Raw genomic sequence first — 21,261 nt, 5'->3', positions numbered from 1 at the left:
GAGAGGGGGACTCTCTGCGACCACCTTATCTTATTCGCTCGTTACATTATCGTTGTGGTTATCGTTCCGTCTCCACAAGAACTTGTCATGTCGTCAGGTTACAGATTTTTGCCGGTGGATCAATCTGGCCACAAGATAAACTTCAACGTAATCCTCACATGTTTTTAGTAGTATATATGGTTCAAGACCAGCAATAAGATACAGGTACTTTATTCTTCTTGTATTTTACATCATTAAATTGTGCTGGATGGAGTTTTTTTCTTTTTAAGTTGAACTGTCAAAATTTATGGAAAAATATTTTTTTTTTAATTAGGTAACGAAACTAGATAGAGGCTGATAAGGAAATTAAAAATCTATAAACAGTCAATTTATCATTTGTAATTCACAAAATAATCAGTTTTATTCTCTATTTATTTTTATACACGATAATTAAAGTCATTGAGTAGAAGCACTAAATTACTTGGATGTTGTTCATATCAGCTTTCAGTACACAGTGAAAAGAAATAAACGAACGGAAAATAATGGAAACGGTTCCCATAATTCTATAAAATTATTTTCTATACTAACATAGGAATTATTACCATAAAATATGGGAACAGTTCCTACAATTATAGGAATGTTTCCCATAATTATAGCAACAGTTCCTGCAATTATGGGAATGCTACCAATAACATTATAGGAATGATTCCTATAAATTATAGGAACCATTCCTATAATATTATGGGAATGGTTCCCATACTATCATGAAAAAATTTATGCAAAAAAGTGTGGTAATCACTTCTACATTATGGTATGGGAATTATTCCTATAATATTATAGGAATAGTTCTTATAATGATATGGGAATTGTTCCCATAATGATGTGGGAATAGTTCCTATAATGATATGGGAATTGTTCCCATAATGATGTGGGAATAGTTCTTATAATGATATGGGAACTATTCCTATAATATTATGGGAATGGTTCCCATATCATTATGGGAATAGTTCCTACAATGATATGGGATTGGTTCCTATAATGATATGGGAATGATTCCTATAATGATATGGAAATAGTTCTCATAATATTATGGTAACCATTCCCATATTGGTATAGTATCTATTCCCATACCGTTATGGGAATGGTTCTCATAATGGTAGGGGAACTATTCCTCTACTATTATGGGAACAATCCCCATATATTATGGGAACCATCTCTATAATAGTATGGGTACAATTCCTATACCATTATGGGAACTATTCCCATAATGCATAGCAAAAGTTCCCATAGTTTTCATTCCGTGTAAGTAAAAAGTGAAGAATTCATCAAATTCAAATAAAAAATTACATTATTTGACTCCGACAATAAATAAATAAATTCTGTAATAAACAACCGGAGTTAAAAATACGACTTCAGCTTAAAAAAAATAAATATATAACTTCCGCTTTTATTAAAACATTTTATTGCTTAAATTTTTATCAAAACTAGTAACGTAATATCGTAAGGAGATATTCCTCATGGAAAATATATTTAAAAAATTTAAATACATACATCAATAGACGAATAATCAATTAAGTATAAAATTACACATTTGTATGGATATTTATTCCACAGTAGTAATGGTATAATTTTTTGATAAACCTTTATCATGTATAATTATTATCACTACCTCTATTATTCGTTGTAATTTTTTTTACGTGACTAAAAGACATCGAAAGCTTGTAACTAGATTACTATAGTAGACCTTTATTTATCCTCACTGATCTTACTTCGATCCTCGCCACTGTAATTCCGCACCCTCTTTCTTTTTACTGCAATGTCGATTTTAAAGGCTGATGGTACCAATAAGTAATGGCGAGTAACAAAAGCAAAAAAAAATGTAGAAGTTGAGAGAAAAAAAGTTCAGAAAGCAGTAGGACATCAGAAAAGAGACATTATTCTTATTTTGTCTTGAGACAAAAATTTATATGCTAATAATTTTTGAAACCTGCGTGAATTAATATTTTATATACATCATTATATATACGAACCGATGAATTACTAATATAGCATAAATAGAAATATTGTGAAGGTTAAAAAATTTACCGAACGAACCGGATAAAACGAGTTTTGCTTGATTTTTTTTCTTGTTCCTTCTTTTTCATTATATTTTTTTTTTTTTTGTTTAAATCAATTTATCTATTGAAGAGAGAAAGCTTATTGGTTCAGCGTCTGCCCATCCAGTCCATTTCGCAAACGGTATTATATTTTTAAAAAACGATTCTTTTATTTCAAGAGATTCGTTGAATTGCTTCTCAGAAAATTATCGTCTGTTTAATCCTCTCAATGGATTAGGGTTTTGATGAAGAAAATCAATTGTTTTTATTGCATGTTCATTATGTATAGACGTATTTTGTGTATACCTGACTAAAAAAATCGTTCCTCCATCTATAATTAAACGCGGAATCAGTAATAGAAGCGAATAATTTGCATACAATTATCCTTTTTGGGTTATTTCAAAATTTTAGTATTCGGTCGAAAACATTCTATTGTCATTGCAAATTGATCGGAATCTAGTCATTTTATAAATTTGAATAAAATTAGTTACGCATAGAAAAAAATATTATCGAAAACGGTCCGTGTTGATGACTTTGTGTTAAATCGGTATGCTGCAGTGTTACTTGAAAATTTTAAATCGGTCTACTATTTAACACTTCAAAAGTGTAACCGAGTACGAGAATGTAATGATTACCATTTATCAATTATTGCTTTGAAATTAACACAAAATTTATGTTGAAAACTCAATCGATACTCTCTAAACATGAATAAGTAAAATAAGTGAATATTCACTAATTTTGAGTGCTAACCGAACCACTTTTTGAAATTAGTGGTTCGGTTTGCATTTGAAATTAGTGAATATTCACTTATTTTCACTAATTCATCTTTAGAGAGTACACGGAAAGAAAATTATGGGAAGTTTTGCTATGAATTATGGGAATAGTTCCCATAATGGTATAGGAATTGTACCCATACTATTATAGGGGTGCTTCCCATATATTATGGGACCCATCCCTATAATAGTATGGGTAAAATTCCTATAACATTATGGGAACCATTCCCATAATATTATAGGAATGGTTCCTATAATGGTATGGGAATTATTCCCATAATATTATAGGGATGGGTCCCATAATATATGGGAAGCACCCCTATAATAGTATGGGTACAATTCCTATACCATTATGGGAACTATTCTCATAATATTATGGGAATAGTTCCTATAATGGTATAGAAATAGTTCCTATAATGTTATGGGAATGGTCCCTATAATTTATGGGAATGATTCCTATAATTTATAGGAATAGTTCCTATATATTATATGAATGATTCCCATAATATTATAGAAAGTATTCCTATAAATTATAGGAACCATTCCTATAATTAGAGGAAATGCTCCCATAATTTATGGTCGTAATTCCTATGTTGGTATAGGAAAATATTTCACAAAATTATGGGAACAGTTTCCATAATTTTCTTTCCGTGTAGTCACGGCCGAATTATTAGAAAATTGAAAGTGAAATTAACATTTTATAAATGTCACCCGGGTCGAAAAATTTGATTTTTTGAATCCAATAAGAATTTCAAGTCTTTTTTATTTAATTTTACTTTTGATTTGTATCTAATTATTAATATGTTAAATTTAATCGAGTTTTTCCCGTACTATTCCGTATTTAAACTATTTTCAGACTCAGTATCAATGATTTTTCCTCTCTACACATGAATTAGAGAAAATAAGTGAATATTCACTGATTCCAAGTGCTAACTGAGGCACTAATTTCAAAAAGTGGTTCGGTTCGCACTCAAAATTAGTGAATATTTACTTATTTCACTAATTCATGTTTAGAGAGTAATTTAGTTTTGGTCACCTCTATTAGTCGATCAAAATTAGATTTTTTTCTCATAATATTTTACTATTTTTGAATAAAAAACAACTCAAAATTTCAAAACAGATGAACTAGTTCCACACAAATAGTTTGTGTTGAAAAATAACCCAAATTTTGTATAGACCGTTTCTAACACAGATTACGATGATTTTAACACAATGTTTTTTACTGTGCGGTTGAACAGCAAAAATATCACAAGAAACCATAGCATGTATTTTTATCATCAATGTATCAGTTACTTTTAATTTTATAAATATACATGTAGTGTATTTTGAACTTCTAGAGACGGTCATTTGAAATTATGTAAAAATTTCCCACGAGTTTTACAAATGCAAATAAGAAGCAGTGAACAATTTAAGAAGTAAAACGAGAGTTTATTTTATTGCACTTGATACTGCATGAAAATTTAATAAGAGTATTCACATCACGAAAAGTACTTGTGAGTGATTATTGACGTGCTCAGAGTCGTTTATTAGACAACTGTTGTATGATGATTACAATTTTTTTAACGACCAAAAGTCTTAGACTGAGTTGATTTCAAAATTTCGCTCAAGTTTTATAGAAGAAAACAAATCAACTCCCATAGGATAAAACGGAGTTCCCTAAATTTTTTATAAATGAAAATAATAGGGGGCAAAACGAGCTCTCAGAAATTTTTTGACAGATTTTTTTATGGTGTCTGTTTTGTCATCTCCTCTCCCGGCCTTATTTTTATAACCTCTAGTATAGAAGTTATTTTTTTATCTTTTCAAAAATTCAAAAAACTGTTTTGGGGTTTAATTGTTGATGGTGATTTCTCCCTGAAAAAATATATAAGCTTGGATTCCATGATCAAGTGGAAAATGGGAAGGGGGGGGGTCGACTTGACGTGATCTTGCTCAATCTAAAGAGACTGTTTTATTATCAACCCCGAAAAATGATCTGGCTATTGGTAGAGCATCTGAAACTATCTATAATCATGAGATATTTCCATTTCATAATGTTCTGCTCAATCGACCGTAAGAATCGCAAAAACATTATGACGTCAGAGGGAATGTGTGAGTAATCGCTTGAGATTAACTTTGGATGTAATATTGGCAGTAAGCAAAATTAAGTTTTTCGTTGTTGTGTAATGAATTGGAAAAATCAAATCTTCGAGAAACGGGTATGCAAATCATACTTGATCGAAATACTGAGTAATTAAATTAGAATATTTCGAACAAATTATTTAAATGAAATGGACGGTCTATATAAAAAAAGGGTTTAATTATTTTATTGTGAGATGTCTGACTAATTTCGAAAAGTATTTAACTGGAGATGAAGCAAAATTTGCATCAGGTGGTATTTATAAAGTATCTCTTTTCCGAGCGTGGGTGTGTGTGTGTTAGTGGGTAGGTGGGTGAAAATTTCATTAGATGCGAACTACTTAACCGATTTCACTCAAATGTGATGAAAGATCGGAATCAATCAGACTTATAGACTTTTAGTTATTTAGAAAATTAAAATAGTTTTTTTTTAGTTCTCTTTCAACAACTCGACACTACAGTTGATTGATCTCAGAATAAAATTAGCTGCAAATTTCGATAGATGCATCCTATCCCTACTTTCTTAAATAATTTTATAAAAAGTACTCTAAGTAATATATAATAACTGGGAAAATAGTTCCATATTTAGTACAAAATAATAAAATAGTAGATTGTGTAGCGCGTGGACAAAGAAAGGGATATCTGACCAGCGTCAAGTTGGTTACCGTAAACAAGTGCAGCTAATCGCCCGAGTTACTTTACGCATTAGTGTAGAAAGTAATGATAAAACTTTGTTATATATTCTGCTCTGTGGAAATCAGTCTCTGCTACCACCAGGCGGCACTCAAAAATCAAACTTTCGCAGCGGTAGGATAAAATAGTATATTACACACCATGGGAAGAAAGAAGGGCATTTCAACCCGTGTGTATAATTGCCTACCCGAGTCAAAGGCGAGTGTGACAATCAGGCAGATTAGGATGTCCTGCCTTTCTCCGAGGTGTGTAAATGATTTTTCACCAGATCTACTTCTCAAAGTTTAAATCCCTGCCATTTTTTAAGAAAAGAAAGTCGTTATTTTTAACTTCCCACTAAGAAAATTGTAAATTTTCAAAAATTCGGGAAGTTATTGGTTTCGGTCCGATTTACGAAAATCGAATTTCCATCAGATGTCGACGTTTTGAGGTCCTAGGAAGCTATTCTGACTAATTTCAAGATGATGTCCGAGTGTATGTATGTATGTATGTATGTACGTACGTATGTAAATACCTATATCTTTTGAACGGATGAACCGATTTTGAACTTTAAGGTGTCCTTCGACGCGGATTGTCAATATCTTGAAGCCGAGAGAAAATTGAGCTTGATCGGTAGGGCTCGTTCAGAGATATTCCAAAAATAAATTCTTTTCAAAAATGTTTTTTTTTGATAACTTTTAATGTGCTCGATAGATTGATTCCAAAATGGACTGGGCTCTAGAGCTTTATAAGCCGCGTCGAATGCTACCTCAACCATCAAAATCGGTTCATTCGTTCAAAATAAACCGTTGTCGAAAGAATTAAAAAAAAAAATTTTTTTATTTTTCCTAAAATATCTCAAAAACGACTCGATAAATCGAATCCAAAATTTGATCAGCTTTAGGACTTGACAAAACGCGTCGATTGCCGCCTCAACCATCAAAATCGGTTAATTCGTTTGCGAGATATCGTGGGAGAAAGAAATGCTAAAAATGGTTTTTTACAAAACCATGGCATACAAAAGTATTTGCGAACTCGAAGAGCTCGAAAATGTATTCACAATAGTATTTTCGAGCTCAACGAGCTCGGAAACAGCGGGAAGTTTTGGGGCTGGCCCGCAGGGTCAACTTATAGACCGATTTTTTTTTTCTGTGAGGAAACAAATAATCAAAATTAGCGCATGCACCATTTTTCCCACAAACAGAGGCAATAATTGATTTTTTCAGGTTCAAATTTGGTGGAAAATCATAAAACCGTGCATTTCAGTCTGAAATAAACGGGTTCGCGCACACTTGCCCCACATGACTCTATACACAACTCGTTGGAAGGCAGAATGTCCCAATCCGCCTGTTTGCCAGGTATCACGAATGTTTGCCATCCTCACCTCCCGTTCGGGTAGACAATTATACACACGTGTTGTAAGGTCCTATTTTTCTCCCTTGGTGTGTAATATACTATTTCTGTACCAGAGCTTGAAAATTCATATTTTTTCAAAGATCGTGGATCAACAGTTTCCCAAATTCCGATGTCAAAATTTCCCCAATAAAATACTAACGTGGTCAAAATTGATTTTCTTCTCGTAATTAACTGTAATGTTGCTTATAGATACATGCAAACTTATATTAATCAGTAATACAATAATTAAAAAAAAAAAACTTATTACTAATCACAAGGTAATGCAAGAAAAAATAAACAATTAAATAATTTAATGTACGTTTTTATTTCGTTTGTGTATCATAGATATAGCTTATGAGTATAATTCTACATAAAGTTTCGGAAAATGGATACATTTACATTTATGCCAGTGGGTTATTTATATTTCATCATCAATTCGCACATCTCAGCCCATTTATTTTCTTTAATCGTAATACTAAACTTTAATAATAAGTGGCCATGAGATTTATCATTATTTGTTCTACTTCCTTTATTATTAATATTATTATCATTATTAATATTATTATTATTAGTATTAATATTATTTTCATAAACCTCCCTTTCACTTCTATTCTTAATAGTTGCAATTTAATGAATAAGTATAGGTAGGTATTGGAAAAAAACTATGAATCGCTTAAAGTAAATGTTATACATACATTTAAATGTTTGTTAACTCGCACATGAGAGCTATTAGGTATAAATACGCCCTTTATTAATCTCCGACTTCACTATAGTATCTATTATTAATAATAATAATAATGGGCACTGTTAATATTTACATCGAGAATTATTAATTGAAATTACAAAATTCGCCTTTCAGTTCGGCTTTGGATACACAGCGTAACACAATCAGACGAATTTTCATGTCGGACATCAGGACAAACATATGATAATTTTATGTGATGATGCTAATTAAATTATAAATAGCTTTAGAAAATTTTTAATGAGGAAATGTCGATTAAAATCATAATTTTTCACCATACCTGCGCTGAAAGTTAAATTCTTGCCCTGTTTAAGGGGCGACAATTTTTTTCAATGCGCATGCGCAGTTCTTTTGACAACACAGACAAAAATTTGAACTTTTAGGTGCAGATTTGGTGCAAAATCATGTACACGCCACGGAAGAAAGTCGGAAGATCTGACTCGCCTTTGTCTCACATGGGTTGGAATTTCCGACTTTCTTCCCTTGGTGCGTAATTTACTATTTCATAATACCGGCATCGAAACTTCAAGTTTCAGAGTCTCTGCAGCTAATTTCAGTCCAATGTAAACAAATCAGACGTGTAAATTGCGACTGACCAGTCGGGCAAAAACATGTCGGGCAAAAACCATGCCGGGCAAAAAACATGTTTTGCACCTTAAAAAAATTAGTATATTACACACCCATGGAGAAAAGTAGGACCATTCTCCGTGGTGTTTAAACGATTTTTCATCAGATCTGTACCTGAAAGCTTAAATTCTTGCCTCTATGGAAAGAATGGCTCATTCGCTAATTGTCTCATAGAAGACCAGATCGACTTTCTTCCGTCTAAATAGGGTAGGAATTTAAACTTTCGATGCAGGTCTGGTAAAAAATAGTGTTTCTGCTCGCAGGCTGGAGACATTCGCAATTTAAACTCTGATGCTTGTCATTTTTTTAATAGTAATTTTAGACCATTAATTTTATTTACGTAAGTGACAGTTCTGACTGTCATGTTTTATAAAAATTAGTGTAAGTAATAAATAGTATCTATAGTTTCTGCTTAATTATAAATTGCAAATGACAATTGATCACACCATTGGTCGGAAATTAATGTTTTCTGACTGGCTGCTGACACTGAAATTTTAAGTTCTGATGCAGGTAATCATGAAAAATCCAGTGTGTGACAGAGGATGAAACACGATTTCAGACTGCGGGTGATGTCACCGTTCACCCTGGTCAGAAATTAGAATGTTTCGTCCCTTGTCACATAATGTACTATTCAGTATTTTTTTTTATTGATGATTTTGTATAATTTAATTTTTTTCAATTGCCAATTTAATGTACAATCAATTTTTTTATTGAGCTGCTTAATATTTAATACAAAAAAAAATAAAATAAAATAAAAAAAAAATCACAAAAAAACAATATTCTTATGAGAATTTTATAAGATTAAAACAAAAAAATTGCTAGCGTCCGGCCAAAAGAAAAGCCAAGCATTTTGAATTTGCCAAAGCGGTTTTCTTTTTTTTTCTTTTAATTATTAAATATATTATTAAACATAATAAAGTACTTCAATTGAAGCAGCTGCCTTATAATACAAAAAAACATTTAATGACATTCGTATGTAATTTTAATGTTTTTGATAAAGAAACAAACAATTATATTAGAGCAATAATATTTTGGCAAGAAACGATGAAAGTGTTTCGTATAATTGCAATAAAAACAGTGATATAATTTATAGAATAGTTTTACATTATTTTCTTTATGGACCAAAGACAAGTTTTTTTTTTTTACGTATATTTGAATTACTTATTTATGGTTTTGTACATATAGAGAATTTTCCGGTGTTTTTTAGATTAAAAATTTTTAGTAAGATTACTATATAGATAATAATTTGTATAGTATGGAATTGTGCTGATAATTATTAATGATGAAAAAGGTGCAGCTTCTGTTGTAATTTTTAAAATATCTTGTGAAACATGAATCATATATGACTTATAGAATGCATATATGTTCATATAGTTTAAATATATGAACATATAAAGAGCATACCCGATCCATATATGAGGGATCTATGCATCATATATAAAATAAATGTGAATCATACATGGATCATATATGAATCACATATGGATCATATATGATATACATATGAATCGTATATTGAGCACACAGGCAGCATATATGAACGACACATGAATCATATATAGAGCATATATGAACCACATATGGATCATATACACTCCACATGTGAATCATATATGAACCACATGTGAATCATATAACTCATATATGAACCATATATGAATCATATATGAACCATATATGAATCATATATGAACCATATATGAATCATATATGAACCATATATGAATCATATATGAACCATATATGAATCATATATGAACCATATATGAATCATATATGAACCACATAGGAATCATATTCATTCCGTATGTGAATCATATATGAACCACATATGAATCATATATGGAGCATATATGAACCACATGTGAATCATATAACTCATATATGAATCATATAACTCATATATGAACCATATATGAACCACATGTGAATCATAGAAATCATATATGAACCCTTATGAATCATATATGAACCACATATAGATCATAAACATTCCATATGTGAATTATATATAGAGCGCACATAAACGACATGTGAATCATATAAATCATATATGAACCACTTATGAATCATATATGGAGCATATATGAACCACATATGGATCATATACACTCCCTATGTGAATCATACATGGAGCGTATTTGAAATTTGAATCATAGATGGAGCACATATGAACCACATGTGAATCATATATAGAGAATATATGCATCATATATGGAACATATGTGAATCATATATAGAGAATATATGCATCATATATGGAACATATGTGAACCATATAAGAAGCCCATATGAATCAAAGATGATCTGTATATTTTTAAAAATGGCTTATTTCCATATATGGTCAAACATTCTCTATATATAGTCATATATGATTCATTTTTTTACAAGATTATTTAAAAATTCCAGTATAAGCTGCAACTGTAACACTTTTGCACTCGGAAATTCATTTTTTACTATTCACACAGAAATTTTTCAAATCTTGTTATTCATTGCATTTTTTCGAGTATATTTTAATTATATTAAAAAAATTTCATCAAAAATTACTGTTGCAAATACTGTAGTTCTTTAGAGTATTGAATTGTTCCACTGTTACTTTATATTTTTTACTAATTTTTACCGTGAAATTCTCTGCATAGTGTCGATTTCTAATAAATAAATCACACTCCGAATGTCATAAATTTAAATCACTGGTTCTGTACACAAAATACATTCACTGATTCTTCCGAGCTTACAATATTGACATAATATAAAATAAAAACAAATCTTTCTAATAAGCAATAGTCACAATTACATTGTCTTATATAATAAAAAATTAATTTATAATAACTACTATTTTTACATTTATTCTCTCCCTTTCATTCAACATAACTTCATACCATATTAACAATTAAAAAAAAACAAGTACGAAAAAAAAAAAAAAATGTAAATTAAACAGTTCATAAATAAACAATAATATATATTAGTAAATAAGAAAAATATAACAAACAATTTAAACTGAATTTTCTATGCCCTCCGTGAAATGGATTCGGTTATTACATATATATATTTTTGTATAATAATTTTAAACATAAAAGCTTTAAACATTTCATTTTATCGATATATACTCTTGCTCACTGGTATCGACGGTTTATAATTTTAGTCTTATCTATAGTACGTATTGATAATTAATTCATGGTCTTTTAAATAATTTATGCATTATATGATTACGACTCGTTAATTATTTATGACAATAATTATTTCAACTATTTGTTAATTCGAATAATTAGAGAAGTTCTTGTATCGTAATAGATTGTTTAATAATATGTATTAACATATACAAATTTGGCAAGTTGGATAATACGTTGTCAAATTGTAATGCATTTAATATTTTATCATTTATAAGCGGATTATTTCATCCGTATTTGTAAACAAATAAATGAAATGCGCATATTTTTATTAAGTGTTTGAGAACGTGATTTTACAAATAAATACAACGAAATTAATCTGAGAGCTATCATTGATTCGGCGGGATTTTAACCATTAACGGCCACGTAGGGTCTATGAGGTCTTCAGCAATTTTAAATTTAAAGTCTCATAATTTAGTTAGTTTGAAAAAAAATAAAGGAAATTTTTTTAAAGAATTTAAAGCGCAAATAAAACATCGTTTAATCTTTTTCATAAATCGATACAGAAATTTTTCACTTTTGTGAAAATTGAATCATATATGATCATATGTGGCCATATATGCTCATATGTGATCACATGTGGTCATATATGATCATATGTGGCTCATATGTCGTCATACATGATTATACGTGGTCATATCTGATCATATGTGATCACGTGTGGCTTCTATAAGGTCACATGTGGTCATATATGATCAAATGTGGCTCATATGTCGTTATACATGATTATACGTGGCCATATATGATCATATGTGGTCATATGTGATCACGTGTGTTCATATATGATCACGTGTGGCTCCTATGGGGTCACATGTGGTCATATATGCTCATGTGTGATCTCGTGTAGTCATATATGATTTCATGTGGCTTATTTGTAGTCATATATAATCAGATTTAGTGATATATGATCATATGAGGTCATATACGATCATACGTGGTCATATGTGATCACATGTGGTCATATATGATTAAATAAGGCTTATTTGTAGTCATATATGATCACTTGTCGATCCTATGGGGTCACATGTGGTCATATATGATCATATGTGGTCATATGTGATCGCTTGTGGCTCCTATATAGTCACATGTGATTACGTGTGACTCCTATGTGGTGATATATGATCATATGTGGCCATGTATGATCATAGATGATCTCTCTTCGCTTCGTATATTTCCGGATATAGAGCATATTTGATGTATGTCTAAAGCACATATAAAGCATACATAGATCATATATGAAAATTAGCCACATATGAACCATATATGAGTCATAGACTGCCGTACTTAGCACAGAAATGACAATTTGCTGTGGTATTCTTACAGAATTTACCACTTCTATGCATAACATGACAGTATATGATTCATATATGATTGATGTGTGTTCAATTTTGGTATATGATCCATACAAGCTTCAGATATACATTAAACATGTTTCATATATGGTCATATATGACATTGACATGAATCTTATGTCAAATTACGTTTCTATAAAAATTTTCGAACGATTTCTATATAAAATTCCAGATTAAAACATTGAATGGTCTATTCCACGGAAGATCAGAGACATTTGGGTCTTACGGACCCCTTGGGACCGTTACGGTTTTTGCTGAAAGTGTGACCGTTGAATGTTAAGACGTGAAAAAATTTTAATGAAATTCTATAAAATTTTGTGGGGTGGCTACTTAAATTTAAAGTTAATGATCACAAAATTTTATCATACATGTATTACGTGTGTGATGGGCGAGAGAATATTTAACTGTGGACGGTGCCCGCTATTACATTTTAATAATATTTTGTTTCATAAATTTTTGTTCGCACGCAGGTGTCTTGTTTTCCATAGAAAAAAAAAAATAAAAATAAACAAAATAATATTTTGGAATTTAGCCCTAAAAACGTAAATCACTCATCGTTTAAAATAATTAATAATATCAACTTATACTCTATCTAATTAAATGATTTACAATAATATGTATCAACAATATCGAATTAATATTTATAATAACTGAAGTATAACAAATAATACTTCGAAATTTAAAAACGCATATAAATACTTTTCGATCACTATTATAACGACCTGTCTCGGTAGACGAAAATGGCTTACGCGTAAATGGACACCTTACATGTGTTATTTTATAATTATTATCATTTAAATAATTTAAAAAAAGAAATAATAAACTGAACAGTCTTCAAAACATCTAAATCCACAAGCGCGTTCCACGAGTTAGCTTTCCCTAGCGAATCCGAATTACAGTAAATTACCGTATGCTGCCGTATCATAACATAAAATACCGGTGATTATACTACAAATTTGCTGCAAATTACCAAACTTTTCTGTAAATTTACGGCATTTTACCGCAAAATACAGCATTTATTACAAATTTCGGGCATTTTACCGTAAATCACGGAATTTTACTACAAATTACCGTATTTTGCCGTATTCTACAAGAAAGTACCGCATTTCACTGCAAATTTGCGGAATTCTACAGTAATTTGTGGCAAATTACGGCAGTAAACGGCAATTTGCGGCAAAACGCGGTAATTTACAGGTGGTTGCGATAATTTACGACAATTTATGGTAATTTACTGTAATTTGCGACATATTTACCGTAACACAATGAAATACATCACTATACAAACGATAAAGTGCCGTAATTTTGCAATAAATCTGTTGACAGTTACGATAAAATACCGCAAGGTTTCCGCGAATTTGTGGTAAAATACTGCAAAATATCGTAAGTTGCTGTAAAATACCACAAACAGTGGTTAAATACCGTCTTTGACGATAATTATTCCGAATACCGTAATTTAGATCCGTCAGGTTGCCCAATTTCTAACTATCATCCAATTTAATAATAATGCTAATTAGAAAGTAATATTCAAAATATTTTCATTCTTCCTGTACAAATCGCTTAATATGTTTAAAATGCGTTACTTATTTTTTGTTCACGAGAAAAAAAATATAAAACGTAACCAGCACTTTTACATATCAGCGTGCCTTTTATTCTCTCCTGTTATCTAATTAACGACAAATAACATGAAACGTAACTGACAATAATGAATCATAATAATACAGTACCGATATATAAAGCTTTCTATAAATAGTTACATTATTAATATCAACCCAATTATACCCCTCTTAAGAAAGAAAAAGAACTCTCGAGGTTTTTATTACTATATACTTATTTTCGTCGATTTCTTTTTTTATTGATGTTCAATTATCATTTTTACGTATACATTTGCTTTGTGGGGTGGGTTCTGTATAAGCGCGATCACACTTTTTGACAATTAGATAATTTTTTTTTTTTTTTTTGTTAATGAAGAAATGAACAGTAAAACAAAATATAATCTCTCAACTACACACGAAACTACTACACTGTAAAAAATTCCAAGTCCGTGGTGTGAATAATTTGGTGTGAAAATTTTAAACACCACCGGTGTTTCTTTAAATTTAGTTTTGGGAAAATAAATACGTTATTGCTTACAATACGCTCTGGTTTCAAATCGTTATGATAAAAAATGTCAAATTGGTTGCATTTGTATCTCAATTTTAGTAAAAATTAATGAAAACTGGAAAAAAATCACAGTCAGTGGTGTGGTGTAAATGATCAGGTGTGAAAATTTTCGACATGGCTGGTGTAAAAGTTACGCGACGCACGGTGTTAAATTCTTGGCTGTGTGAATTCGAACGATCACACCACCAACGGTGTAAATGTTACATCTAATGAGTAATTTTTTCAATTTAAATTAATTAATTTTGATATTAAAAACAGTTATCGGGTCGTTTTTAACTACGGTTCATATAATCGGACAATGTATGAGTTTTGAGCTAATTTCACCAAATGGTGTAAAATATAACACTTACACCATGCTAAATTTACACCAATTGATGTTTCACACCGTCAATGCACCCTGAGGACACATTAAAAGTCCTCGGGGGCCATTTTTACGCCAAAAATTTTTTACACCATTAATGCACACCGAGGATCCATGTAAAGTCCTCTAAAACCATTTTTACACCAAAAAAATTTCACACCAAGGACACCTTGAAAGTCCTTGGGGACCATTTTTACACCAAAAAAATTTAACACCGTCGATTCACACCAAGGACACCGTGTAAAGTCCTTAGGGGCCATTTTTACACCGAAAAATTTAACATCGACAATGTGAAAGTCCTCGGGGACCAGTTTTACACCAAAAAACTTTAACACCATCAATGCCCACCAAGGACACCTTGAAAGTCCTCGGGGACCATTTTTACACCGTCAATCCACACCACGGACACCATGTCAAGTCCTCAGGAACCATTTTAACACCAAAAATTTTTTACAGTGCATACGTATTCTTACAGTTACCAGTTTTTCATAACTGTTAATACACGTGAAATAAAACCGATAGTGTGTCACTTATGTGTAGTATATATAAGACTAATTACAAATCTAATTAATTGTATCGCTAGTATTTATACGTAGGCGCTCAGCTAGGTAAGTATTTAAATATCATAATATAATTACGAATTAGATTTTTGATCGACAATCTTGTAAGCGAGAGAGCGACCACTCGTGTATGTCTTTTCCTTCACTTCCCTGATTATCTCACCGATACTATTCTATCAACTAACGTCTGAATAATCGCTTATTAAATACTTTTACATGAATTACGTAATAATATTATTATACTGTTACACCCGCAGCTTTAATAATTTTTTACTCAAAAGTTATTATTTATACGCATCAGTTCACAATTACATTTTTTTTTCATTTGAGAATAAAAAAGTTTTTGTCTTTACATTTTTTCTCTTGTTCACAATTTACCTTACGACACATTACCAGATTATTAATTTGTTTAACATTTTATTTTAGAGCTTCGTTCAATATTTTGTGCGATAATCTAGCTATTCTATAATATGATTTTTCTTATTACATAATGCGGATAGAATAATTGTATTTTACTTATTTTTTTAATAATATGCTTGTTACCTATTATTATTTTTTTTCCCTTAATAGTTCCGTGTTTAATTAGACTAGTGTAGTTCTCTATATTCAGCTAAATCAATATTGTAATGAGTATACATTTTTACACTATAGATTATTTCATTATTTCAAAAATTTATTTGAATTAAAATTGAACTTTTTCATCGAATTTTAAAATTCTTTTACTGATCGAGCTGAAAATAGAACACCCACATCAAGAATACCAAAAAAATAAATGACTTTATTACTACATTCGAAAATTTGACATCAATCAACTTTTTGAATTTTTAATATTTATGGACTTAATAAGTAGTATAATTAACTGGCTTTCTATGACTATGGAAAAGTCTACCCTGACACCAAATTACGTATTTAATGTACTAAGAGTATAATACTCATTCAGGAGATGTACTCTATCTCATTGCTGGCATATCAAAATCTTAGATAAGAGCACGTTTTATTATGCATTTATTTTTTTTAATAATTTGGTAGATGATAAACTGATATTGAAATACGAAACTATTAAAGCTGTTATAATATCAATTTGAAACCAATAGTTATTCAAAATCAACAAATATATTTTGTGTTACAGATACAGAGAAAAAATGGATTTCTGCAGAAAATATGTTTCATTATGTATTGAAAAAAAAAATTTTTTTCGAAATAATTTCTTGCTTCAAGAAAATTATTTTCTTACTTCAAGAAAATTCCTTTGTTGCTTCAAAAAAATTCCTTTCTTGCCTCAAGAAAATTTTTTTTTCTGTCAAGAATTTTTTTGCCTCAAGAAAGTTCACTTCTTACTTCACGAAAATTCATTTCTTACTTCAAGAAAAGTCAATTCTTGCCTCATGAAAATTTTTTTTTTGTCAAGAATTTTTTGCCAAAAAAATTCATTTCTTACTTCAAGAAAAGTCATTTCTTGATTCAAGAAAATTCATTTCTTGCCTCGAGAAAATTCATTTTTTGCTTCAAGAAATCATTTCTTGCTTCAAGAAGTCATTTCGTGCTTCAAGAAGTCATTTCTTGCCTCAATAAAATTCATTTCTTACTTCAAGAAAATTAAATTCGTATTTCAAGAAAATTCCTTTCTTGCTTCAAGAAATTTTTTGCCACAAGAAAATTCATTTCTTGTCTCAAGAAATTTTTTTCTCACCTCAAAAATTTTTTTTTTCAATTCAAATTGCAAAAAAATTTCTTGGGGCAAGTAGAAAATTTCTTGGGACGAATAAAAATTTTTGGCGCCAAAAAATCCTTTTTTTCTGTGTACCATAAAAACGTATGCTAGACAATGATTTTAATTTAATAATTAATAAATAATTTTAAACTTTCTTTTTACGCTGTTATGGTTCCCATAACACAATTCAATGAAAACAAAACCAAATCAACAAACTTTAAATTCAAAAATACATATAAATTTTACAACATAACAAAATACAAGCAATAAAATTAATCACGACCGAAGCACGCCAAGTATTTATTTTGTGAACTGATTAAAATAATCACAATTTTTAAAAATAATTTCCAAAAGTCAATGACAAATAGTGATAACAATAATATTTAAATTATAATTAAAAAAGCTTTGACGTAAGTATCTGGCTACCAACAGTATAACAAAAACTTGAACATAAATTATTTAATATCATAATAATAACATAGTACGGAAAAAAATTATTTTTTTTAGTCAACATTAAAAAAAAAAAAATAAATAATAAACAATATAAATTTTCTAATTGCAACAGACAAAAAATTTCAAAAAATAAAAAATATAATGAGAGGACGTTTAATATCAGTATTATCGACGATGCATTTTTTTGATTCCGGGTAAAAAAATTTAAAGCCAAAATTTTCCGCCGAAAAGTGGCCCAGGTAGTGAAGACAGGTCCGAAAACTGGCTAAGGCGAAAAATGGCCGATATTTAGATCTGAAAAAAGTCGAAAATTGGCCAACAAAAATTTATCAGCCAATTTTCGAGCTGCTTTTTAAGAATAATAAAATTTCGGATGTTTTCGGCTATTTTTCAACCTTTTTCACTAAAATTCTACATTTTCAGTGAGATTTCGGTCTCTTTGAATGAAAATTCTATGGTTTCGATACGATTTCGGCAAAATTTAGACTTTTCGGCCAATTTTCGGGTTAATTTTTACGAATAATCAAATTTCGGTTGTTTTCGGCCAAATTTCGGCCTCTTTCGAAAAAAATTCTACGGTTTCGGTATGACTTTAGCAAAATTTCGACATTTTGGCCAAAAATTTTTACCCGGGATTTCCGATATTTATTTTTCAATGATAACTTTCAATAGTATCCTAGTTTTCAGTTCCAGAAAGTCGTTCACTGGCTCCATGTCACGTGTCTACGTAATCAGTAAGTATTTATGTGTAAATAGTATAGGTGATAGTCTCGAGGATATGATCGTCAATTCACCGGATATCAAAGAACCAGCCCACCTTGAAGCTGGCATTTATCGTACCCAGAGAACTTGCGCGTAATCGATACCGACTGTCCTTCTAAAGATTCATGCTGGTATTATCTGCTTCTTTCTTGGCATCGTTTATTTTATGCACATGAAAGTTTTACACATATGTACACATACATACACATATATATAAAATAAACCAACAGCAGTCGATGATACAGGCTCGCACTAAAAATCAACTAAACGGTCGTTTGACGACCGGCTCTCAGATCCGTATATTTTATGCGGCAAAGAGATCGACCATTGAACTGCTTTGTCGGTAGTCAATGTAACCAATAAATTCATACATATATATACTAGTTACATTCATCATTAAACGTAATTTGATCACGTGACATCTATCACTGAAAACACTACTAGCGTCCAATGAGTGCGGGTTCATATTTTTTAACCATGGGCTTTTTTATTTTAAATTCTTACCGCGGAACGTGACGGATTCAGTTATTTTTACACAGTGGCACGAAAAATGTCGAGTTTCACAAACAAGTATCGTAATTTCCACTCTCTCTGTCTCCATTTAATTCTTTCAAAGTCAGTTATTATTTTATTGATCGTTGTCTCTAGTTTTAGTTTTGTTTTATTTTTTAAAAATACATTCTACAAATCAGTCAAACAGTCGCCGAGTGGCTGATCGAGGCTTACCCTCGTCCTGGAGAACCAGGTAAGTACGTTTTCGTGGGAAGTATAAATCCCAGTGGTAGCGCATGGACGCGTGTCTTTAATTTACAGCTTTCGTTGTCTTAGGGATTAATGACAACAAATATTGACTCACATTTACTCTACTACCTATGTCGGTACTTTGCTTACACCCTTGAGGAGATCATTCTGCGTCTTATCTAACCCACTCACATGATGCTGCTGGTGCTGCAGAGCGTTTTGCTGCTCTTGCATTTTCGCTTGTTTTTCGGCCTGTTGTTTTTTCATCATGTCTTGCTCTTCACGCTCTCGTCTTGCCTGCTCGTTGATTTCCTTCACCGCTCTGAGCTCCTTTTTCAGCTTCATCCGCCTGTTCTGAAACCAAATTTTTATCTGTCGTTCTGTAAGACAAAGGGCATGGGCTATTTCTATTCGCCGTCGTCTCGTAAGGTAGTGGTTAAAGTGAAACTCTTTTTCCAACTCGAGAGTCTGAAATCGTGTGTACGTCTGTCGACCTCTACGTCTTGGACATCCGTTTGGACCTGGAAGGAAATTTTCGGCTATTACTTGGAGTCAGAATATATACTTTTTTATAAAATTATTTTTTTAATGCTTCCTCACTCTTCGAATATGTATCGAAATTTTTACTATCACTGTTAAAAATGATTTGAATTTTCTTAGACTAAATTGTATTATAAATTTTCATATTCAAATTTTAACTCTAGGAAATTCCGGGTAACAAAATTTCAAGCCCAAATAATAATTTTTTTGGTCGAAAAAACGCCCAGGTAGTGAAGACAAGTCCGAAAACTGCCCAGGACGAAAAAACGACCAATAGTTAGGCCCGAAAAAAACTGAAAATAGTCCGACTCAATTTATCCGTCAATTTTCGGGCTGTTTATTAAGAACAGCGAAATTTCCGCGTGTTTTCGGCCAAATTTCAACCGTTTTCAGCGATATTTCGATTACTTTGAATAAAGTTCTTTGATTTCAGTTCGATTTCAGCAAAATTTAGACTTTTCGGCCAATTTTCGGCGTGTTTATTGAGATTATTAAAATTTCGGCGTGTTTTCGGCCCAATTTGAACCTTTTCCATTAAAGTATTACATTTTCAGAAAGGTTTCGGACTCTTTGAATAAAATTCTATGGTTTTGGAATGATTTCGGCAAAATTTCGACTCTTCAGCCTAATGTTTCTACCCGGAATCTGATTGAAATTCTCAAAGAAAATTTGAAAATGAAATAGGTTTGAAAATTCAAAATTTGTTATTAATTTTAAATCTCAATTATAAAACTTAATATGAGATTTTTAAAGATTATTTGAAAATTCAGTTGTACCCGGGTCGAAAAATTTGATCTGATTTTAGTCTAATTGGACTATTTGATCTGTTTTTGATCTTTTATAAAAATTCGAAGCTATTTTTAATCTGTTGTTTTAAAAAACAATTGCGTTACAGAGAGACAAAACTGGATTTATTTTTGAACCTTAAAAAATTTTAGTTCTGAAAATTTGCAAGGACTAAACTAGATTAAATCATGGACTTGTAATATTTTTATTTATGGGCAATATTTATAAACAACATATTAAGCTACAGAATTGATTATGTTTTGTTT

The 21,261-nt window shown here is 30.8% G+C and overlaps 2 protein-coding genes and 1 non-coding gene across 8 annotated transcripts in view; all 3 read right to left on the bottom strand.

Moving 5' to 3' along the window:
- Window positions 1–21,261, bottom strand: part of LOC130668593 (homeotic protein ultrabithorax) — a 639,564-nt gene that overhangs the window by 420,632 nt on the left and 197,671 nt on the right. The window lies entirely within an intron of this gene.
- LOC130669204 (small nucleolar RNA SNORA35) lies at window positions 844–980 on the bottom strand. Its single transcript, XR_008990137.1, has one exon. It is a non-coding gene; the product is annotated as a small nucleolar RNA SNORA35 (small nucleolar RNA).
- The window catches only part of LOC130668592 (homeobox protein abdominal-A homolog), a 43,218-nt gene continuing 40,157 nt past the window's right edge, over window positions 18,201–21,261 (bottom strand). Inside the window, exon 3 of one of the 2 annotated variants that reach the window (XM_057470952.1) lies at window positions 18,201–20,208. In XM_057470952.1, the coding sequence (XP_057326935.1) occupies window positions 19,799–20,208 (410 nt within the window). In that variant the 3' untranslated portion in view covers window positions 18,201–19,798. The remainder of the gene's footprint in view (window positions 20,209–21,261) is intronic. The other variant, XM_057470953.1, reaches the window with a different exon arrangement.

The sequence above is a fragment of the Microplitis mediator genome, chromosome 5, assembly GCF_029852145.1.
Source record: "Microplitis mediator isolate UGA2020A chromosome 5, iyMicMedi2.1, whole genome shotgun sequence".
Classification (NCBI taxonomy): Eukaryota; Metazoa; Arthropoda; class Insecta; order Hymenoptera; family Braconidae; genus Microplitis; species Microplitis mediator.
This window is presented reverse-complemented; position numbering and strand designations above follow the sequence as displayed.